The sequence below is a fragment of the Salmo trutta genome, chromosome 21 (assembly GCF_901001165.1).
Source record: "Salmo trutta chromosome 21, fSalTru1.1, whole genome shotgun sequence".
NCBI classification, from domain to species: domain Eukaryota; kingdom Metazoa; phylum Chordata; class Actinopteri; order Salmoniformes; family Salmonidae; genus Salmo; species Salmo trutta.
The window spans coordinates 43,173,013-43,198,182 of NC_042977.1; the positions used below are offsets into that span (position 1 = coordinate 43,173,013).

Here is a 25,170-nt window from a genome sequence, read left to right on the forward strand (position 1 = left end):
ATATTGAAGCAATGTCTCAAGACATCAGTCAGGAAGTTGAAGCTTGGTCGGTGTTATAACTCCTCCCCTTCTATTAATATAAAGTAAGCATAATCAATTATTCTAATACATCAAACATTTGTACAGCCCCAAATCATGACCCCTACGTGAATCCTGACACCAGCATTTCGATGACCATAATGTATAGATATGGTGACAGAGGACACCCTTGTTTAACTCCTCTTGACAGTTCAAAACTCTCTGAGTAGTATCCGCTATTTACTATTTTACACCTGGGGTTGCTATACATTACTTTTACCCATGGAATAAGAGACTCACTGAAATGTTTAAAATCCAGTCTTACTTTATCAAAGGTGTCGTGTCTTTGGCATCATTAAATTGAAGACTGTTATTTTATCAAATCAATTCTCTGTAATTATTATTACGTGATTAAATGAATCATATAAATGTAATTAACTAGGAAGTTGGGACACCAAGGAAAATCTAATAAAATCTAAAATCTAATTTTCCTAATATAACTTTTCAGATATTTTAATATCTGATCAATTAGTCTTCTAATTAATGAATTATTCTTTACCTCACGTTAGTCTCATTCCAAACGTTGTAAGATGTTGGTTATCTGCACGAACCCAGCCTTCACTATGAATCATCCATACATCAATTGTCTTAATCATTTATTTACTAACTACCTAAATAATCACAGAAATGCATAACAAACAAACAGTAGATATGGTTACAAGAAAATGATAGGGGATGTGCCCTAGTGGGCTAAGCCAATATGATGGCTTGGTGGACAAAAGGAAGTGGGTGTGTACTGAGAAGGGCGGGAATTACAAGAGTCACTACACAGTTGATAGTTATATTGATTGAAATGCTAATCCTTTGCACATGAACGCTCACTCATTCAGGAATAATTGCAATCAATATATATTTACGCTCAGTGTGTCGTCGTGATCTCTGTTGGAATTGTCCGTCTTTCTGTTGGAAAGTTAATCTGATTGTCTCTGCTCCCATGAAGTATTTCATGGTTAGAATGGATACTTCAGGGTAACATTCAGAAATGTTCTTGTGGGATAGATGTTTCGGCGGTTGTCGGTCTTCGCATTCAATGGTACATAATTCCTAGCTGCAGACTAGTAATTAGTATCGAAGACTTGCTCTTATTCTGTCGGTATTGATAGTCTCAGAGTTTAATAATTTCCACCAGTGTAGCCAATGCTCCACGTGGTTTGGTTCGGAATTCAAAAACCTTCGCCCCCTCTGTGATCGAGTTATGCATGGTCTGAAGGGAATTCCTTCAGGTGGGGGTTATATTCGTAACAGTAGAAAAGGGCTGTCCCATGATGCCAGATCAATCTCTGTGCTCATGGGGTGGGCCAATGACTTAGTTATACTTTAAAGGGAATACAATTCTCTCACATTAACGGTTTAAAATCACATTACACAATTTCACAAATAGTTTCACCTTTACTCATTAATTTTATACAATAATTAGATGCAAGCCTCATAACGGAGGCTCCTATATAAACAGAGTTATGCTAATGTGACTGTATTGTCTTTCCTGAGGTCACAATCATAAAACAAAATGGACCGGGCGTAGCTGGTTTCTCCATCGACCATTTACACATTCTCCAAAACATGGATATTGTTCAGTTCTCAAGTTCTGTGATGTAGAATAAATTCCTTTGTTCTACTGTGAAGCTTTCTCTCTCTATACTGCATGAGGGAGAGAGTCTCCTCCAGGAATTTACGACCTGCGATAACAGAACCTGGGTGTAAGAGGGAGAGAGGGGGAAGGCACTCGCTATACCCAAAGAGGGCCACGTCATGACAAAGGCCTTTTCCAAATCTGCTATAAATACCAGGCCTGGCTTCTTAGATGTTTCATGTTGTTCTATTATTTCTAGTAGTTGTCGTAGATTATCTACAATATATCGTCCATGTAAAAAACCTGTCTCATCAGGATGACTAATATCTGATTAAACCTTTTTAACCTGTCAAGGTATAGGGTGCAGTATTTTGGATTTCGGATGAAAAACGTGCCCAGAGTAAACTGCCTAATACTCGGGCCCAGAGTCAAATATTTGCATATCATTAGTAGATTTGGATCGGAAACACTCTGAAGTTTCTAAAACTGTTTGAATGATGTCTGTGAGTATGACAGAACTCATATGGTAGGCAAAAACCTGAGAAAAATCCAACCAGGAAGTGGGAAATCTGATGCTTGTAGTCTTTTCAAGTCATTGCCTATCTAACACACAGTGACTTAGGGTTCATTTTGCACTTCCTAAGGCTTCCACTAGATGTCAACAGTCTTTAGAACCTAGTTTCAGGCTTTTGCGGTGAACACAGAGCGAACAAGAAGGCCGGGAAGTTGGTGACTCAGAATATGACATGAGTTCATTGGCGCGCTTTCACGTGATGAGGTAGCTGTGTTAATGCTTTTCAAGACATTGGAATCGTCCGGTTGGAATATTATTGAAGTTTTATGTTAAAAAGGCCCTAAAGATTGATGCTACACAACATTTTGACATGGTTCAACGAACGTAAATATAACTTTTTTTGACATTTCGGCATGAAATTTTGGGCGCGCTTCCTACATTTGGAGTAGCTTACTGAACGCGCAAACAACATGGAGGTATATGGACTTTATCGAACAAAACAACATTTATTGTGGACCTGGGATTCCTGGAAGTGCCTTCTGATGAAGATCATCCAAGGTACGTGAATATTTATAATGCTATTTATGATTTTAGATGACTCCAAAATCACGGGTATCTGTATTGTCTAGTGTATTTTTCTGGGCACCGTACTCAGATTATTGCAAAGTGTGCTTTCCCCGTGAAGCTTTTTTGAAATCTGTCACAGCGGTTGCATAAAGGAGATGTTTATCTATAATTCTTTGAATGACAGTTTAATATTTTATCAACGTTTATGATGAGTATTTTTGTAAATTGTTGTGCTGATTCACCAGTAGTATTGGAGGCAAAATATTTTCTGTACATCACTCGCCAATGTAAAAGGCTGTTTTTGGATATAAATATGAACTTTATCGAACAAAACATACATGTATTGTCTAACATTGAGTTATAGGAGTGTCATCTGATGAAGATCGTCAAAGGTTAGTGCTTCATTTTAGCTGAATTTCTGGTTTTTGTGACCCCTCTCCTGCTTGAAAAATGGCTGTGTGGTTTTTCTTGTGTTGTCGCTGTCCTAACATAATCTAACTTTATGCTTTCACCGTAAAGCCTTTTGGAAATCAGACAATGTGGTTGGATTAAGGAGAGGTTTATCTTTAAAATGGAGTAAAATAGTTGTATGTTTGAGAACTTTGAATTATGACATTTTGTTGTTTGAATTTGGCGCTCTGATTTTTCACTGGCTGTTGAATAGTGTGAACCATGGGTGGGATGGTAGCGTCCCACGCAGCCCTGAGAAGTTAATTCGTAGTGCTATGCATTTAGCTAGTATTTTTGCATCACAACATTGAAGTGTGGCCTCTAGTTTTTTCAGATAGACTGGATTGTTATATTTGCCATCTGGGTCTTGTTTGAATAATATTTAAATCATGCCTTCCTGCTGAGTTCCTGACCGACCTCCATTTCTATAGGAGTAGTTAAAACAAGCTAATAATGGAGCTTTGAGAATCTCAAAAAATGCATGATATACCTCTACCGGTATGCCAAAAAGCCTTTCCTGACTCAAAGGATTAAAAAAATAAAAAAGTTATTCCTCTGTAATTTGACCTTCGCACTGATCTTTTTGTGCATTTGTTATTTTTATTATTATTTATTATTAGGAAATAATACCTTACAATAATCGTCATTCAGAGGGTGATGATGAGATTGAAAAGAAAACGTCTGCTTAAAATATTTAGCTTCCTCTTTCAAATATGATTTGGAGAATCATGGATGACTCCGTCTTTAGTAATGGATTTCAGCAAAAAAAGTTGTACTGTGAAGAAATTAGTACACTTTTCTCCATATTCCACCCAGTTCGCTTTATCAGACACCTGGCAGTGTGATACCAGGACAAAAACCTCTCCCTCAACGTGAGCAAGACAGAGCTGATCGTGGACTACAGGCAACAGAGTGCTGAGCACGCCCCCATTCACATCAGGGCAGTAGTGCGGCGGGTCAAGAGCTTCAAGTTCCTCGTTGTCCACATCACTAAGGATCTTTTATGGTCCAAATACACCAGCATTGGTAAACTTAATCCATTCTTCTCTAATTAAAAATCTCTCCCTAATTTCGGAATTATGCTTGTAACAGAAGGCTACAATAACCTACGCTTCAGAGAGGGGGGGGGGGGGGCAGGCAGCCTGCACACACATGCACACCCACTGGCAAAGATTTCCAACTGGCAGGCAGACGCTGGAATACGTTTCTGAGTGACAGAGTGAGGTTTTGCGTAGGTGCTTTGTTACAATTTTGGGGGACTGGAAAAATGCGGATTTCAGTTCTGTTCCCTGAACCGGTTCCAACCATTCGTCTTCACTGACATTTTCAACTTCTACCTGACCCAGTCTGTAACGATGAGACAGCCTATAGGGAAGAGGTCAGATACCTGGCAGTGTGGTGCCAGGACAACAACCTCTCCCTCAACGTGAGCAAGACAGAGCTGATCGTGGACTACAGGAAACAGAGTGCTGAGCACGCCCCCATTAACATCAGGGCTGTAGTGCAGCGGGTCGAGAGCTTCAAGTTCCTCGTTGTCCACATCACAAAATATCTATCATGGTCCAAATACACCAGCACAGTCGTGAAGAGGGCACGACAACGCCTCTTCCCCCTCAGGAGGCTGAAAAGATTTGGCATGAGCCCTCAGAGCCTCAAAAAGTCAAACAGCTGCCCAATTGAGAGCAAGGCGCTACAGAGGTTAGTGTGTACAGCCCAGTACATCACTGAAGCCGAGCTCCTTGCCATCCAGGACCTCAATACAAGAAAGTATCAGGAAGGCCCTAAAAATGGTCAAAGACTCCAGCCACCAAAGTCATAGACTGTTCTCTCTGCTACCGCACGGCAAGCAGTACCAATGCACCAAGCCTGGAACCAACAGGACCATGAACAGCTTCTACCCTAAGCCATAAGACTGCTAAATAGTTAGTTAAACAGTCACCAAATAGCTACCATGACTATTTACATTGACCCTTTTTTTGCACTTATTATTTTTGACTCATCACACACGCTGCTGCTACTGTTTATTGTCTGTCACTTTGTCCCTACTTATATGTACATGTCTACCTCAATTACCTTGTACACCTGCACATCGACTGGGTACTGGTACCCCGGGTATATAGTTATCTTTACTCATGGTGTTTTTATTATTTATTTATTAATTAATAGTTTTTTTTACTTTTCTGTTATCTCTACTTTATCTCTGCATTGTTGGGAAGGTTGCCTGTAAGTAAGCATTTTACTATTAGTCTACACCTGTTGTTTTCAAAGCATGTGACCATTCTTATTTTATTTGATTAGGTCTACTCGAACATGGGCACATTGCCTTTAAAAGGTTTGATTAGAATCCCGGTCAAAGATGATGTTCAAATTCCTGATTATTGTTTGCTAGTCTTTTTCCCCACCATAGCATATAAACTCTCAGGCATGGAGTTCATGGAGGTCATCGGGAGGTCCACAGGCAGAGGCTGGTGGTCCACAGGCTGGGGTTGGGGTAGTCCCACCATACTGTAGATGGTGGGTGATTCTGGACCTGGAGACACCTGCTCTTTACCACCTGCTTGACCGTTCTCTGGAGTCTGGAGAATAAAAACATATTAACAGCTCCGGTACGAATGGTGACACTTGACCTCAAATCAATAAATGTAATATTTCTCAGTTGCTGTTCAATGCTCTACATATACATATGAAATTAAGATGCCTTTATTGTTCATTTGGAATTTATACGTTTTCCACTAACAACATTTTCAAAAAATGTCATCAACAGTATCAGTGATATTAAATATCTGAGGTATCTTACCCCAACTGTAGCATCATCTGTGTTTATGGTTTTCCTTTTGCCACCTAATAACCAACCACAAACATCCAACAAATATTTAAAACTAAGATCTTCAGAGTCGCTCTGAGAGTACAGTTTGTAAATAATGTGAAATTGTCACATCATGATATCAACAGTTTTCACAATAATTTAATTAATATAATGAATTTACTGTACTATGATGCAGCAGGATTAGTGAGCTTACGTTTGTTATGATGCCAAAGAACAAAACCAGTCAGGGCAGTGAAAATGAATACCACTATGCCGACAGGTGCCCCGACTGTGAGAGCATAGTTGTAGTTCGCCTTCTTGCCGTGGTCTGGAAATACAGAGGGTGGTTGGGTGTGAGTGAGCTTGAGAGAGCGAGCAAGAGAGATAATTTGTTAGCATGTCTTACCAGATTTCATTGGACAGAGTTCCACTATCTCCTTGGTGTGGTTGGCCAAGCTGACTTGGTTGCTGTGGTTACAGATGATGGAACCCCCTGCCACATAGACAGAGAGCAGGGGGGCAGTGGAGGTCTCAGCCCTTCTACTCTCTCCTCCCACCTGAGAGCAGGTGCTGCTGTTACAGCTGGAGGTGACAGAGGTGTTCTGACCTCTGCAGGTCACAGTCACGTTACAGGTGGCATTGATGGAGGAGTTAGAGTCCACTGTCAGGACTGGAGGCTCAACTCTCTCTGAAAACAAATAGAAACCCTTTATTGTTAATATATTAACCTGAGTACAGGAGCTAGAGTACTAATGAATATGCATTTAACCTGTACACCATGTTTAGCTCTATTGATTGATACTGTAACTGTGTCACTTTATAATAAATTAGAAAAACTAGTCAAACATACCTTGGACAATTAACTGGTATGCAATAATTGTTTTTTCTTTGTCACCATTCAATACTGCAGTATAAGGTCCACTGTCATTTTGCTGTAGGTTCTTCAGTAGCAGAGAGAAGTTTCCCTGATAAAACTCAACCCTGTTGTTGTACTCAGGAGACACTTTCACTGACAATGTATCAGAGCATCTTACAATATTTTCTGATCTGAAGGTCCACTTAAATAACTCCAACTCTTTCAGTGTAACATTTTCCTGGACATCCAGACGAACATCCTGTCCCTTCAGCACAAACACAGAGCTGGACTCTATGAAATAAACACACAGAAAATAAAGACTTTATGTGTAAAAGATTAAGCAATATGACAAATAGAGCAGAAGAAAATATGAATTTCCCTTTACACCGTAATTGTAAGATGGTTTAAAGATGAACCTATAGAAATATCTGCTGTCTTTACTGCTTTAGAAGCAAATTTGACACATTTAATGTGATGCAAACCATATTTTGGTGATATAATGGACAGTGTGTCAGTACAAAAAAAAAAGTACTGTACACAACCACTTGGCTGTCTCCACAGCACTGATTATTTTTGTGCAGAAAAACTCTCCGTTGTACAACTCGAGTGTGTACAGGGCCATAGTCAAAGCCCTTGCCATAAGTGATAAAGAAGTATCTTTACAATAAAGAACAAGGATACCATACACACAATTTCAACTATTCAGTTTCATAAACCATTCAGTTTATGAAATTTTTTATAAAACTTGAAGTATAACTCTGTGAAGTAAAACCTCATCTAACCTAATCTGCCTAAAGACATATTGGGATCCATAGTTATTGGCAACCTTGATAAAGATGAGCAAAAAAAGACTGTAAATAATAAATAATATAAATACAGAGCTCAACAATGGTTGAATTTATATTATTTATAGTAATACAACTGCTCAGAGGAAGCGATTTTTCAAACAAGTAATAAAAAAAACGAAATATCATAGGGGTAAAAATGACTGGCACCCCTGTTTTCAATAATCCAGCAACTTCCTCTTGTGAGGATAACGTTACTGAGCCTTTTTCTAAAACGTTTTATGAGAAGAACACATTGGGAGGGATCTTACACTATTCCTCAATACAGTCATTACAGATCCTTGATATCCTTTGCCTGCACTTATGGACTGCCATCTTCAATTCAAACCACAGGTTTTCAATGGGGTTCAAGTCCAGAGACTAATGGCCATTGCAAAATCTAGATTTTGTGGTCAGTTAACCATTTCTTTGTGGAAATGGTGCTTGGGAAGATCGACTCTTGGCAGAGTCAATCAAGTTTTTGTCTAAGATGTCTTGGTACTTGGTAAAGTTCATGATGGAGTTGCCCTTAAAGGGGGACTGAACTTCCTGATTCAGCCTCAGTTTCAATTTTCCTCATTAGGAAATGCGACTGAGAATGAGATTTGGGTTTTGGAGGAACGCTTTGATGTGGACGTCTCCTGAGTGAGTGTTCGAACGTGGGAAGTGTTTGTACTTTCACTCTGCCAAAACAGTTAATCTATCAAATCTGTGATTTTTTTTCCCCCAAATTATGTTTCATATTTTCCCAAATTTTGTTCTCAGTTACATTTTTCCCGGTTTTAGATATTTTTTTTACCTCTCCAAATTCCAATTGTTCATAGAAAAACAACGAGATTGGATGTTTTGAGTCCATGTTGTAACGGCTGTCGTCGGGAATAGAGGACCAAAACGCAGCAGGAATGTGGATGCTCATCACTTTATTTAAAAATAAATAACAAAAACACCAAAAACGCACAAACAACAAAACAGTCTTGTCAGGCTCACACAGGCAAAACAAGAAACAATCTCCCACAACACTACACCAAACAATTACCCATATATAGGACTCTCAATCAGAGGCAACGAGAAAGCACCTGCCTCCAATTGAGAGTCCAACCCCCCATTAACCTACACATAGAAATATCACAAACCAGAAAGAACATAGAAATACAAAAACATAGAACATAGACCAAAACCCGGAAATAATAAATCAAACACCCTACTACATAAATCACCACCCCGAACCACATAAACAAAATACCCTCTGCCACGTCCTGACCAAACTAGAATAACAAATAACCCTTATACTGGTCAGAACGTGACAGTACCCCCCCTAAAGGTGCAGACCCCGGATGCACCTCATAAAAAAAAAGAATCCCCCTAAACTAAAGGGAGGGAAGGGAGGGTGGCTGCCGTCACCGACGGCACTTGTGCTACACCCCCCCTCCCCAACCCACCTATACAGGAGGTGGTTCTGGCTCCGGCCTACTGTCCTCTAGAATGCAGACAGACTTGCTCAGTTTCGGGCCGTAGGCAGACTCCCATCGTTCCGGATCGTAGGCTCTTCCATTCCACACTGTAGGCAGACTCATTTGATACACAGTTAATCATATTTAGTTCCGGGTCGCAGGCAGACTCCCTCCGGTTTTGGGTCACAGGCAGACTCCCTCCGGTTCCGGGTCGCAGGCAGACTCCCTCCGGTTCCGGGTCGCAGGCAGACTCCCTCCGGTTCCGGACTAGACACTGGTGCCGGATACTCTGGACTGCACACTGGTGCCGGATACTCTGGACTGCACACTGGTGCCGGATACTCTGGACTGCACACTGGTGCCGGATACTCTGGACTGCACACTGTTGCCGGATACTCTGGACTGCACACTGTTGCCGAACTCTCGAGGCTGGGCTGACGCACTGGAAGCCTGATGCGTGGTACTGGTACTGGATGTGCCAGTCTGGGGACACGCACCTCAGGGCTAGTGCGGGGAGCGGGAACAGGCCGAGTCGGACTGGGTTGACGCACTGGAAGCCTGATGCGTGGTGCTGGTACTGGAGGTATCAGCCTGGGAACACGCACCTCAGGGCTAGTGCGGGGAGCGGGAACAGGACGAGTCGGACAGGGCTGACGCACTGGACCGGAGAGGCGTACTGGCGGTCTCGAGTGCAGAACTGGCATCGCTCTTACTGGCTGGATGCCCACTTCCCCCTGGCAAATGCGGGGCGCTGGTACTGCGCATACCGGCCTAAAAATACTTGGCCTCGCCACAGTACCCATTACCCTGAAGCACGGGACCTGTCCAGTCACTGATTGCCCAGAAAAGGTACAGGGATTTGGCCTGGGGCTCAATCCTCGCCCAGCCAAACTACCCGTCTGCCCCCCAAATTTTTTTTATTGGGGCTGCCTCTCGGGCTTAAACACCAGTCGTGTTCCCCTGTAGCGTTCCCTGTCTTCGCTCCACTTCCTCCATGGACCTTCTCCGGCCATAATCTCCTCCCACGTCCACTTCTCACGATCCTCCCTCCGTTGCTCCTTCCTCCGCTGCTTGATCCTTATTTGGTGGGAGATTCTGTAACGGCTGTCGTCGGGAATAGAGGACCAAAACGCAGCTGGAATGTGGATGCTCATCTTGTTATTTATTTTTAAATAAAGTGAACACCAAAAAAACAACAAAAACCACACGAACAACAAAACAGTCTTGTCATGCTCACACAGGCAAAACAAGAAACAATCTCCCACAACACTATTTTTTTTACCTCTCCAAATTCCAATTGTTCATAGAAAAACAACGAGATTGGATGTTTTGAGTCCATTCTGTAACGGCTGTCATCGGGAATAGAGGACCAAAACGCAGCAGGAATGTGGATGCTCATCACTTTATTTAAAAATAAATAACAAGAACACCAAAAAACGCACAAACAACAAAACAGTCTTGTCAGGCTCACACAGGCAAAACAAGAAACAATCTCCCACAACACGACACCAAACAATTACCCATATATAGGACTCTCAATCAGAGGCAACGAGAAAGCACCTGCCTCCAATTGAGAGTCCAACCCCCCATTAACCTACACATAGAAATACAAAACATAGACCAAAACCCGGGAAATAATAAATCAAACACCCTACTACATAAATCACCACCCCGAACCACATAAACAAAATACCCTCTGCCACGTCCTGACCAAACTACAATAACAAATAACCCTTATACTGGTCAGGACGTGACACATGTCAATGATTAAATCACAATCAGAAGACCTTTTTTGAGGGGGTTTGGAAGAAAACTAACAAATGTTTTTTGTTGTGTAATTTTGTGTAATTTCAATGTTTGCAAATAAGGTTTTGGGTAAAGTATTTCTGTCAACCCACAAGATGATTATCCCATTAACTGACTATACACAGAGTGATAGACAAATGCATGCACCACACAGACTGACAGGGGCAATATTGCTGGAAATTAATTGGCAGGTATTGTGTTAGGTGTGGCTTTTTAAGCCAGTGGTGGGTAACCAGGGGTGGGATAATATCAAAGTTGTGTTGATTAGATAGTAGCTGGGAGCCTGCAGTGTCTGAGATCGGAGTTCTGTGTTTGACAGTTTGTGGAGGAACAGGTGAAAATTGCATGTATACTGTTAAAAAGTTGGGGTTCATCAGGAGTTCTTCTAAGATCCTCAAAGCTTTGACCAATAAAACAATAAAACATTTAAAATTATACAATAATTTAGCTTTCATCTCGCTCTGTGTTTTCATAATTTTCTGTGAATTCTCAAGTGGCTGAATCTTATGGAGTGAGATACCTGCCAACAAGTTGTTAGGATCATATTGTTAGGATCGTAAGAAAAGCCATGCAAGAAACATGAAACGTATGCATTAAATTAGAACAGTTAAGACTATGAATAAACATTTACACATTCAATTCTTACTTTACTTCTCCTTTTACTCGGTTACATATCTTTTTTATACATACAAACTTTTGTCAGTAATGTGGCATCTGCAAAGGACATGAACCGAACGTAGCTAGTCGAAGTTAGCTAGTCAATTAAACAACTAGACCAGACATTAGTTGCTTTGAAGCTTCCGATTTAATTTCCAAATTAAAAGTATAGAGTTTGTTTTAGATCTGCATTCAATAGCAACGTTATACCAGTAGATGACGTGGTATAGGCTTGGGCCTTCAGCAAATTACTTGTGGGAGAATGATAAAGACATACGGTTGAAGTCGGAAGTTTACATACACCTTAGCCAAATACATTAAAACTCAGTTTTTCACAATTCCTGACATTTAATCCTAGTAGAAATCCCTGTCTTAGGTCAGTTAGGATCACCACTTTATTTTAAGAATGTGAAATGTCAGAATAATAGTGTAGTGATTTATTTCAGCTTTTATTTCTTTCATCACATTCCCAGTGGGTCAGAAGTTTACATACACTCAATTAATATTTGGTAGCATTGCCTTTAAATTGTTTAACTTGGGTCAAACATTTTCGGGAGCCTTCCATAAGATTCCCACAATAAGTTGGGTGAATTTTGGCCCATTCCTCCTGACAGAGCTGGTGTAACTGAGTCAGGTTTGTAGGCCTCCTTGCTCGCACACGATTTTTCAGTTCTGCCCACAAATTTTCATTGGGATTGAGGTCAGGGCTTTGATGGCCACTCCAATACCTTGACTTTGTTGTCCTTAAGCTATTTTGCCACAACTTCGGTAGTATGCTTGTGGTCATTGTCCAATTGGAAGACCCATTTGCGACCAAGCTTCAACTTCCTGACTGATGTCTTGAGAGGTTGCTTCAATATATCCACATAATTTTCCTCCCTCATGATGCCATCTATTTTGTGAAGTGTACCAGTCCCTCCTGCAGCAAAGCACCCCCACAACATGATGCTGCCACCACCCGTGCTTCACGGTTGGGAGGGTGTTCTTTGGGTTGCAAGCCTCCCCTTATTCCTCCAAACATAGCGATGGTCATTATGGCCAAACAGTTGTATTTTTGTTTCATCAGACCAGAGGGCATTTCTCCAAAAAGTAGGATCTTTGTCCCCATGTGCAGTTGCAAACCATAGCCAGGCTTTTTTTATGGCGGTTTGGAGCAGTGGCTTCTTCCTTGCTGAGCGGCCTTTCAGGGTATGTTGATATAGGACTCGTTTTTTCTGTGGATATAGATATTTTTGTACCTGTTTCCTCCAGCATCTTCACAGGGTCCTTTGCTGTTGTTCTGGGATTGATTTGCATTTTTCACACCAAAGTACGTTAATCTCTATTAGACAGAACGCGTCACCTTCCTGAGCGGAATGACGGCTGCGTGGTCCCATGGTGTTTATACTTGCATACTATTGTTTGTACAGATGAACGTGGTACATTCAGGCATTTGGAAATTGCTCCCAAGGATAAACCAGACTTGTGGAGGTCTTCAATTTGTTTCTGAGGTCTTGGCTGATTTCTTTTGATTTTCCCATGATGTCAAGCAAAGAGGCACTGCGTTTGAAGGTAGCCTTGAAATTCATCCACAGGAACACCTCCAATTGACTCAACTGATGTCAATTAGCATATCAGAGGCTTCTAAAGCCCTGACATCATTTTCTGGAATTTTCCAAGCTGTTTAAAGGCACAGTCAACTTAGTGTATGTAAACTTCTGACCCACTGGAATTGTGATACAGTGAATTATAAGTGAAATGATCTGTCTGTAAACAATTGTGGAAAAATGACTTGTGTCATGCACAAAGTAGATGTCCTAACCGACTTGCCAAAACAATAGTTAGTTAACAAGAAATGTGTGGAGTGGTTGAAAAAAAACGAGTTTTAATGACTCCAACCTACGTGTATGTAAACTTCCGGCTTCAACTGTATATGGGGGAAAAGATCCCTCACAATGTGTTCTTCAATCTCGTAAAACGTTTTAGAAAAATGCTCAGTATCGTTATCCTCACAAGGGGATGGTGCTGGATTATTGAAAACAGGGGTGACAATAATTTTGACCCCTATGTTTTAAAAAAAAAAATGTATTGCTTGTTAAACAAAATCTCTTTCTCTGAGTATCAGTATACAATAATATACAATTCCCATTTTTTTAGCATAGAATATAGCTGAGTATTTGTATTGTATATTTTATACAGTCTTTTTGGCTCATCTTTCTCAAAGATCCAATCATTCTGGACCCCGCTATATCTATAAGTTGGGTGCTCAGAGAGTGGCCGTTGGTTAACTTTGACAGACATGTCTGTAAATGACTTGAGCTATACATAGCAGTCTGTGCTGTGACTGTCTTTCTAGTTGAAGTTTCCATTCTTCAAATGACGTTGTGGTTCTGCTTCCTGTTGCTGACTTTCCTGCAGCCTAACTAACTGACACATTTCTCTCAAAGTATAATAAAAAAAAATGTATTACTTGCTTGTTGTGTTATTATTTCAGGCTTTGTAAACAAACATGTTTAGCTTCATAATGTTTAAAATTACAGTATCATCAAAAAACTGTTGACCTAAAGTTAATGACATACTTTCAATTATAATGAAAGTCTTTATAAGTGACTTGAATGGTTTAAAATTCACAACATCACAACAGTGACTTAAACCTCCACTATTCATTAGATCATATGACTTCTTCCCCCTGTCATCCATGGGTGTGTCCCAATAATCTCCCCTTCCTCCTGAAGTGTGCACTCCCTGACTATTCCCGACATATGTAAAAAGGTGTTGCATTGACTAAATTGAGTTTTTCACCAGTCATTTCCTTTCAAATCCATGAAGGGAAGTGAACAAGTGCACACCTCAGGAGAAAGGATATATTATGAGGACAGAACCAACATTTCACCCCTCCCCAAATGATACTCCCTGTTACTTACTAACCTAGTAATCACATTATAGGTACACATGTCTAATGAATGTAATCAATATCACTATACAGATGTATTGAACATATTTATTTACCTGCTTGATGGATAAAAGTCAGTAGAATGGCAATGGCGAAATGCAAGAAGGTCCCCATACTTTGACAAATAGGAAATAATTGTCACATTTGTGTTTTCCGTATTACAGGGCATTCCAGAAATAGAGTGCTTTTTGTGTAGTGTAATTTTTTGGGGGCAGAGGAGCACATTTTCTCCTCTAGTTTACATTTGCTCTTCTGCTTGTATTTGTGGCTATTATTAAGCTGCTTTAGCAGGCCTATTTATTTAACTAGGCAAGTCAGTTAAGAACAAATTCTTATTTTCAATGACAGCCCCTACAGCAGTGGTTTAACTGCCTTGTTCAGTGGCAGAACGACAGATTTGTACCTTGTCAGCTCAGGGATTCAAACTTGCAACCTTTCAGTTACTAGCCCAACGCTCTAACCACTAGGCTACCCTGCCACCCCATGATATGAAGGCAGTGACTACGACAGTTGAACTTGAGGTGAGGAAGAATGTTTCAGGCCTACCTGAGTTACTCCTATAATCTAACAATATAATGCTTATACAAAACATTTGGATTGAAAATTAACCATCGACCCTCCTTCTGCATGGCTATATCTGTATAGCTGATGCAGTAGACATCTGACATAAAGAAATGCATGTCGGTGTCGTAGCACGCCAACGATATATCTCTGGAGTTAGGCCTAAGCTTTATATATAATATCAAGCAATTGAAACTGTGCAGAGGTCAATTGATTAATGGTACGAGACATCTGTTACAAAACACCAAAATGTTTAATGACATTCAGAGATTGTCAAGCCAAGCCTTCTATATTGGGTAAGTCTACAAGGTATGGATGTATATTCTCTTTGTCCAGATTGACATAGTCTATTTATTGTGGTGCTGAAAATGCAAACCATGATATTGAAGTGACCAAAGTCGGTATGCTTTGTTTATTGATTGTGATTGTGCCCAGAAACCTGTTGTTGGAAAATACCTTGGATATACAGTATTTTGGATATTTATGAATGTCGCATCAAAATGTTGATAATCAGATTCCCCCCTAGCTGATCATTGTCTGCAGGCAGCTCTGATTGTAGTGTAGCTCAACCCACTCTACAGACGTTTTGTATAAAAGACCTGGCCCCGGGCCCCTTCGGGATCCACCCTTGGGATCGGGATCCACCCTCACAAATACCTCACAAATACCACTCTAGCGCAGTAATCACACAGGCTAATGGTTGGTATCTATGGATACGCCCCAGCGTTACAGTGGGACTCATTGGGTTAAACCTGAGAGACAAATGTAAACGAATTACTAATCACATGAAATAAATAATAATCTTCGAAAATGGCTTGGTCAAAGCAACAAAATAACTAGGGCTTTGCAATGATGGTGAAAACATGGGGTCATTAAATTTGCAATTAAGTGGGTTAAAATCGTTCTAGAATTTGGAAAAAAGGACGTGGGACATACAAAAATGGGAATTTGAGAAAACAACAAATTTATTTGAATGAAAAAACACGATTTGAATTTTTTAACATGGTTTAGTTGAAGCAGGTCTATGTCATCCAACTCTTAAATTGAGTGTTGTATCAAAATGTACACAAATGTCACTAGGACATAAAAGGCACTGTATTTGTGGAACGACCCTTCCACGTGGTCTATAGTGGCTTTTTTGCGGAAGTTATATGTACTTCCTCTTTCTTAGACAAATGTCAAAGTATGGGGACGCATTGTACCATTGGTATTCCTTGTACAGTGCACTTACTAATGCGGTATACATTATCATTCTGAAATGATTACAACTTTTTTCTACACTATTCTTTTACCATTTTTATTTCAGATTAGTTTAAAATGTTCAAGTTTTTTTGTGAAAACCTAGCAGGGTTGGGCTCAATTCAGTTTGAGTGACAGGAAGAATAATTTAATTCAGTGCAATTCAAAGAACTTCCACTCAGCCATAGAACATGGAAGTTTCATAGAATCTGACAGGTCACACTTCCAGATACCAAAGAACATCACTTTTCTCTGGACAGAATGGTCATACACTATTTTAACCTTAGTGCTTAGAATAGCCGATTCCACTGAGTGTACAAAATATTTAAAACCCCTTCCTAATATTGAGTTGCAACATATTTTGCCGTTAGAACAGCCTGAAATTGCTGGAGTGTGGACTCTACAAGGTGTCTAAAGCGTTCTACAGGGATGGTGGCCCATGTTGACTCTAATGCTTCCCACAGTTGGGTCAAGTTTGCTGGATGTCCTTTAGGTGATGGACCATTCTTGATACACACAGGACACTGTGGAGCGTGAAAAACCAAGGAGTGTTGCCATTCCTGACAGAAGCTGGTGCGCCTGGCACCTACTACCATACCCCGTTCAAAGGCACTTCAATATTTTTTCTTGCTCATTCACCCTCTGAATGGCACACACACAATCCATGTCTCAATTGTCTCATGGCTTAAAAATCCTTCTTTAACCTGTATCCTCCCCTTGGGGTGGCAGGTAGCCTAGCGGTTAGAGCGTTGTACTTGTAACTGGAAGGTTGCAAGATTGAATCCCTGAGCTGACAAGGTAAAAAAAAATAGATATATTATAATCTGTCGTTCTGCCCCCGAACAAGGCAGTTAACCCACTGTTCCTAGGCTGTCCTTTGAAAATAAAAATTTGTTCTTAACTGACTTGCCTAGTTAAATAAAAAATCTACACTGATTGAAGTGGATTTAACAAGTAACATCAATAAGGGATCATAGATTTCACCTGGATTCACCTGGTCAGTCTGTCATAGAAAGAGCAGGTGTTCTTACTGTGTTGCATAATGACATGTTGTATGTAAAATATCTATATTTCTATAGACTAAACATAAAATAGAATATAATATATTAAAATTTTACTTAATTCAATTCTATTTCCTTTCTTTCAAATGCAAATTGCTATTCTGTATCCTGTTTACTACTTCAATTCAAATTCAGGAAATTTATTGGAATTTATGAAGATTGTTCAATTCATTTCTTAATTGAGCCCAACCCTGACGGAGACAAAATATGTGACTGACTGGCTCGATTTGGTCTTAAGTATCAACACTTTATATGGTGTTTTTTTCACATTGGATAAAAGTAGAGACTCAGAACTAGAAAATGATACAGTGCATTCGGAAAGTATTCAGACCCCTTGACTTTTTCCACATTTTGTTACGTTACAGCCTTATTCTAAAATGGATTCAATATTTTTTTCCCCACATCAATCTACACACAACACCCCCATAATGACAAACTAATGACAAAGCAAAAACAGGTTTTTAGAAAATGTTTGCAAATGTATTCAAGTTAAAAAACGGAAATATCATATTTACATAAGTATTGAAACTCATTACTCAGTACTTTGTTGAAGCACCTTTGGCAGCGATTACAGCCTTGAGTCTTCTTGGGTATGACGCTACAAGCTTCTACTGAGGAGTGGCTTCCGTCTGGCCTGATTGGTCGAGTGCTGCAGAGATGGTTGTCCTTCTATAAGGTTCTCCCATTGCCACAGAGGAACTCTGGAGCTCTGTCAGCGTGACCATGGGGTTCTTGGCCACCTCCCTGATCAAGGCCCTTCTCCCCCGATTGCTCAGTTTGACTGGGTTTGTTTACATCCCTGGTAGTGAGCATTTCTCCTTTGCCAAGATAATCAATCCACCTGACAGGTGTGGCACATCAAGAAGCTAATTCAACAGCATGATCATTGCACAAGTGTGCCTTGTGCTGGGTTACAATAAAAGACCACTCTAAAATGTGCAGTTTTGTCACACAACACAATGCCACAGATGTCTCAAGTTTTGAGGGAGTGTGCAATTGGCATGCTGACCTCAAGAATGTCCACCAGAGCTGTTGCCAGATAATTAAATTTTAATTGATCTACCATAAGCCGCCTCCAACGTCATTTTGGAGAATTTGGCAGTTTGTCCAACCGGCCTCACATCCGCAGACCACGGGGACCATGTCACCCTAGGACTTCCACATTCGGCTTCCTCACCTGTGGGATCATCTGAGACCAGCCACCCGGACAGCTGATGAAACTGTTGGTTTGCACAACCGAAGAATTTCTGCACAAACTCGTGCTGAAGGGACAGGACGTTTGTCTAGATGTCCAGGAAAATTGTAAAAACAAAGAGTTTGCGTTTTTTAAGTGGAGCTTCAGATCAGCCTATATTTTAAGAAGCAATGATATTTTGGTGAGAGTGTCTCCTGACTACAACAACAGGGTTGAGTTTAGTGAGGGAAACTTCTCTCTGCTACTGAAGAACCTACAGGAAGGACACATTTGACCTTACATTGTAGAAGTAAATGGTGAAGAAGAAATAAATGTTGATGAATACTTGATAGTTGTCCAAGGTATGTTTTTTACTGTTATCTGTTGTCGTGGTCCTCTGTAGCTCAGTTGGTAGAGCATGGTGCTTGAAAAAACATGACTTTTGTTCCTGGGAATGACCATATGTAAAATGTGTGAGAGTATGAATGTAAGGTGCTATGGATAAAAGCATCTGCAAACTGTTTCCATTTGTAGATAATACAATACAACTTTATTTGTCCATCTGTTTAAATAGAAGTTTTCTGTCCCTGTTTCTTACCCTGTTTTATCTGTGTTTTCAGAGAGAGTTGAGCCACCAGTCCTGACAGTGGACTCTAACTCCACCATCAGTGACACCTGTAACGTGACTGTGACCTGCAGAGGTCAGAAAACCTCCTTCACCTCCAGCTGTAACAGCAGCACCTGTTCTCAGGTGGGAGGAGAGAGTAGAGGGGCTGAGACCTCCACTGTCCCCCTGCTCTCTGTCTATGTGTTAGGGGGTTTCATCATCTGTAACCACAGCAACCAAGTCAGCTGGGCCAACCACACCAAGGAAATAGTGTAACTCTGAATTCTGGTAAAACACAAACACACACGCAAACACATCTCAAAGACTGAGTTTCACTTAAATACAGCAAATATTCTCCTAATGCTCGCTAATATTTTTTTATATGGATAGTAGGGGAACATATTGAAGGAGCTGTAACTATACACTACCACAACAGTAACCTCAGGTTAGTCCCCAGGCTAATTGTACACTGGAGGAAGTGTCTAGTGAGCAAGAAAAGAGGAACTAGCAGAATCATATTAGCGGAAACGAAGGCTGTTCTCAAGGGCAGGTCTGGTTGTAGCTAGATATGTTTGAGACGCGTCAGAGACCATTTTAACATTTTACCCAACCCTAACCTTAAACTAATTATCCTAACCTACCACGTTAATTCTCATAACCTGCTACGAAAAGTCTCCTCTGTCAGAGACGTAAATCCACTATCGTTTTTTTCTCCGTCGTTTGTTTGCCCTGCTTTTTTAGTTTGAACGAAAACATGAGCCGCTCAGGCCTTTTGGGCAAGGTGTGTCTTTGCGTTAAATCCCACCCACTCAAAGGACGTTGCTAGAGGGAGAGGAAGTGGGAAGTAACTGTCTACAGCCACCAAAGATAAACACAGCAGACACAGGCACGTCCGTTTGTGATATTACATCAACAAATAAGTTACTGTAAACAAAAAAAAATCCCCTCAGACACCATTACATGAGTGACAGAACAGCAGAATATGTATTGCAAAAAAAAGTATAACAACTGCAGTAGGGCGGACAGTGGAGTTGTTTCCTTTCCGCAAGTTCCATCTTTAAACCTCAGCGAAGCCTGGAACCTTAGCTGGAGAAATTATTAAAAAAACATCTCTATCTGTTGAAAAAAAATGTATACCCAAATGCTCTTCAGCCCAGCTTTAACAAAGAAGGGGGGATCAGGTGCTGGACTGAGGGACTTCCTTACCCCAGGACAACTGGTGACTCTCCGGGAGAATGAAGAACAAGGAGCACTGTTGCTGCGTAACTCTGATAGATTTATTGACAGGAGAAACAAACAGCTCTATTGAAGGCGATTCATACGCCTATTGTTTGTTTCTTCGTATCTGCTTGACCGTTATCTGGAATCTGGAGAATAAAAACAACTTCAGTAACAACTTCACTATGAATGTATGAATGGTGACCCAGTTATAAAACATGGTCTTTAATCATTTTCCACAGAATCAGCTATGATTACACAGTATCAGTAATGTTTAATGTTATATATTTGATGCTATACTAATATTGTTATTTCATTTTCAGATAGCTAATCTTACCACTATGGATTTTGATTTAAACCTAAACGTTATGTATTGTCACGTCCTGACCATAGTAAGATGTTATTTTTATGGTAGTGTAGGTCAGGGCGTGACAGGGGGTGTTTTTATTTGTTTGGTATTTCTATGTTTATGTTCTAGTTTTGTATTTCTATGTTGGTTTTGTTTGAGATGATCTCCAATTAGAGGCAGCTGGTCATCGTTGTCTCTAATTGGAGGTCAGATTTAAGTTGGTGTTTGTCCTACCTGGGTTTGTAGGACATTAATCTTGAGTAGTGTATGTTTCACCTCTGTGTCACGGTTTGTTGTTTTTTGTCATTCAGTTTATTTATGTATTGCATAGTTTCACAGTATAAATAAAATGTGTAACGACACACACGCTGCACTCTGGTCCGCTCCTCTCTACAACAGCCGTGACAGAATCTCCCACCACCAAGGTACCAAGCAGCGTCAACAGGAATTGACTTGGGAGGAAATTCTGGATGGGAAAGGACCCTGGAGTCAGGCTGGGGAGTATCGCTGTCCGAAAGAAGAAATCGAGGTAGCAAGAGCGGAGCGGCGATATTACGAGGCACTATATCAACCACGAGGCAAGTGCGAGAGGCACACGGGAGTTTGGCAGAGTCAGGGTGGAGACCTGAGCCAACTCCCTGTGCTTACCGTAGGGAGCAGGTGACCAGTCAGGCACCGAGGTATCCTGTGATGCGCACTTTATCGACAGTGCGCATTCATAGCCCGGTGCGATCTGTGCCCGCGCCCCGCATTTGTCGAACAAGGTTGAGCATTCAGCCAGGACGTGGTGCCAGCTCAGCTCTCCTGGTCTCCAGTTCGCCTTCTTGGTCCAGGATATCCGGCGCTGCGCACTGTGTCGCCAGTGCGCCTGCACAGCCCAGTTCGTCCTGTTTTTGTCATTCAGTTTATTTATGTTTTGCATAGTTTCACAGTATAAATAAAATGTGGAATGACACACACGCTGCACTCTGGTCCGCTCCTCTCTATGACAGCCGTGACATGTATGTATAGTGCATTTCAGAAAGTCTTCAGAACCCTTGACTTTTTCCAAAAATTGTTACTGTCACAACTGTCTTCAAGAATGGACCAAGGTGCAGCGGGAATGTGGATACTCATAGTTTAATTCAAAAAGAGTAAAGCATCCACGGTGAAAAAACAATAAACAAGACAGCAACAGGCTAACTAAACGCAGTGCAAAAACAACTACCCACAACCCCAAAGAAAAACACACACTCCTATATAGGACTCACAATCAAAGGCAACTCAACACACCTGCCTTCAATTGGGAGTCCAATCACCCACACAACATTTAACAAACAAACCCCCTGCCACATCCTGACCAAGACTAACACAATTACGCCCTCTGCTGGTCAGGACGTGACAGTACCCCCCCCCCTCAAGGTGCAGACCCCGGAATGCACCTTAAAAAAGAAAACACAAAAAAATCCCCAATACCCCAACAAAACCAATAAACAACAACCCCTAAACAATAAGGGAGGGAAGGGAGGGTGGCTGCCGTCACCGACGGCACTGTGCTACACCCTCCCTCCCCAACCCACCTATCCTGGAGGTGGATCAGGTGCAGGACATGGACCTTGCTCCACCTTTGGTGTCGCCCGCTTCGGTGGCGCCGATAGCTGCGCCGGGCAGACGGGCCACTCGGGCTGATCCTGGCAGACGGACCACTCTGGCTGGGCCGGAAGACATGCGGGCCACTCGGGCTGGGCCGGAGGACAGGCGGGCCACTCGGGCTGGGCCGGAGGACAGGCGGGCCACTCGGGCTGGGCCGGAGGACAGGCGGGCCACTCGGGCTGGGCCGGAGGACAGGCGGGCCACTCGGGCTGGGCCGGAGGACAGGCGGGCCACTCGGGCTGGACCGGAGGACAGGCGGGCCACTCGGGCTGGGCCGGAGGACAGGCGGGCCCCTATGGCAGCTCCGGAGGACAGTCGGGCCACTCTGGCAGCTCCGGGCAGTCGGGCCAGTCTGGCAGCTCCGGGCAGTCGGGCCACTCTGGCAGCTCCGGGCAGTCGGGCCACTCTGGCAGCTCCGGGCAGTCGGGCCACTCTTGACTGGCGGGCAGCTCTGGTGACTCTTGACTGGCGGGCAGTTCTGGTGACTCTTGACTGGCGGGCAGCTCTGGTGACTCTTGACTGGCGGGCAGCTCTGGTGACTCTTGACTGGCGAGGCTGGGCTGACGCACTAGACGCCTGATGCGTGGGGCTGGTACTGGACGTGCCAGCCTGGAGACATGCACCTCCATGCTAGTGCGTATGGCGGGAAACACCGGACCGTAGAGGCACACTGGCGGTCTTGAGCGCAGGGTTGGCATCACCCCTTCCGGCTCGATGCCTACTTCCCCCTGGCACATGCGGGGCGCTGGTACTGTGCCTACCGGCCTGAAAATCCCAGGCCTCACCACAGCCCCAACCCCAAAGCACGGGACCTGTCCAGTCTGCCCTACAAGGGTATGGGGAGCTGGCCTGGGGCTCCAATCTCGCACCGCCAAACAGCCCTTGTGCCCCCCCAAAAAAATTATTGGGGCTGCCTCTCGGGTTCCCTTAGCTCCCTTAACTTGTCCTCCCAGAATCTTCGCTCATTCTGCCAAGTCCATCCATCCACGCTGTTCTCCTGTGGCTTCCTCCTCTTCCGCTGCTTGGTCCTTTTGTGGTGGGTAGTTCTGTCACAACTGTCTTCAAGAATGGACCAAGGCGCAGCGGGAACGTGGATACTCATAGTTTAATTCAAAAAGAGTAAAGCATCCACGGTGAAAAAACAATAAACAAGACAGCAACAGTTTTGCAGGCTAACTAAACGCAGTGCAAAAACGACTACCCACAACCCCAAAGAAAAACACACACTCCTATATAGGACTCCCAATCAAAGGCAACTCAACACACCTGCCTTCAACTGGGAGTCCAATCACCCACACAACATTTAACAAACACAAACCCCCTGCCACATCCTGACCAAGACTAACACAATTACGCCCTCTGATGGTCAGGACGTGACAGTTACGTTACAACCTTATTTTAAAATGGATTAAATAGTTTTTTCCCCTCATCAATCTACACACAATATCCCATAATGACAAAGCAAAAACTTTTTTCATTATTAGCAAATTCATTCAAAATAAAAAACTGATATCACATTTACATAAGTATTCAGAACCTTTTCTCAGTACTTTGTTGAAGCATCTTTGGCATCGAGTCTTCTTGGGTATGACACTACAAGCTTAACACACCATGATTTGGGGAGCTTCTCACATTCTTCCCTGCAGATCCTCTCAATCTCTGTCAGGTTGGATGGGGAGTGTCGCTGCACAGCTATTTCCAGGTCTCTCCAGAGATGTTCAATTGGGTACAAGTCTGGGCTCTGGCTGGGACACTCAAGGACATTCAGAGACTTGTCCCAAAGCCACTCCTGCGTTGTCTTGGCTGTGTGTTTAGGGTTGTTGTCCTATTGGAAGGTGAACCTTCGCCCCAGTCTGAGGTCCTGTGCACTCTGGAGCAGGTTTTCATCAAGGATCTCTATGTATTTTGCTCTGTTCATCTTTTCCTCGATCCTGACTAGTCTCCCAGTCCATGCCGCTGAAAAACATCCCCACATCATGATGCTGCCACCACTATGCTTCACCGTAGGGATGGTGCAAGGTTTTCCTCCATAGGTGACATTTGGCATTCAGGCCAATGTGTTCTGTCTTGGTTTCATCAGACCAGAGAATCTTGTTTCTCATGGTCTGAGAGTCTTCAGGTGCCTTTTGGCAAACTTCAAGTGGGCCTGAATACTTTCCAAATGCACTGTAATATTTTTTTTTATATATATCTTTTTTAATATGCAAACAAATTTATTTCACCTGGAATCAGCTACTGTACAGTGAGGGCAAAAAGTATTTGATCCCCTGCTGATTTTGTATGTTTGCCCACTGACAAAGAAATGATCAGTCTATAATTTTAATGGTAGGTTTATTTGAACAGTGAGAGACAGAATAACAACAATGAAAATCCAGAAAAACGCATGTCAAAAATGTTATAAATAGATTTGCATTTTAATGAGTGAAATAAGTATTTGACCCCTCTGCAAAACATGACTTAGTACTTGGTGGCAAAACCCTTGTTGGCAATCACAGAGGTCAGACGTTTCTTGTAGTTGTCCACCAGGTTTGCACACATCTCAGGAGGGATTTTGTCCCACTCCTCTTTGCAGATCTTCAGATCTTTTCAGATCTCGTGCGTTTCAGAAGGCGTGGACCCCATTCCCTGATTTCTTCCTCTCCAAAGTGCTTCTACGTCAACCAAGGCTGTTGCAATGAAGTCACTATACTGTCAAAATCTTGCTCTCCGGACCTATGTCAAAACTACAATCCCTCTCCGCCCTTAAAACTAATACTCAATCGAATCTGCCTATCCCAAGAACAATCTGTTATTCCTTGTCTCAGTTCAAGCGGGCCTG

The 25,170-nt window shown here is 42.2% G+C and overlaps 1 protein-coding gene across 2 annotated transcripts in view; it reads right to left on the reverse strand.

Annotated features, from left to right (window-relative positions):
- Window positions 1-5,167: 5,167 nt before the first annotated feature.
- LOC115157499 (SLAM family member 5) overlaps window positions 5,168-25,170 on the reverse strand; it is a 218,475-nt gene continuing 198,472 nt past the window's right edge. Inside the window, exons 1-6 of one of the 2 annotated variants that reach the window (XM_029705805.1) lie at window positions 14,568-14,666; window positions 6,836-7,132; window positions 6,392-6,673; window positions 6,200-6,313; window positions 5,977-6,020; window positions 5,168-5,755 (exon numbers count right to left, since the gene is read on the reverse strand). In XM_029705805.1, the coding sequence (XP_029561665.1) occupies window positions 5,555-5,755; window positions 5,977-6,020; window positions 6,200-6,313; window positions 6,392-6,673; window positions 6,836-7,132; window positions 14,568-14,625 (996 nt within the window). In that variant the 5' untranslated portion in view covers window positions 14,626-14,666 and the 3' untranslated portion in view covers window positions 5,168-5,554. Of the gene's footprint in view, window positions 5,756-5,976; window positions 6,021-6,199; window positions 6,314-6,391; window positions 6,674-6,835; window positions 7,133-14,567; window positions 14,667-25,170 lie in introns of those variants that run through there. The other variant, XM_029705804.1, reaches the window with a different exon arrangement.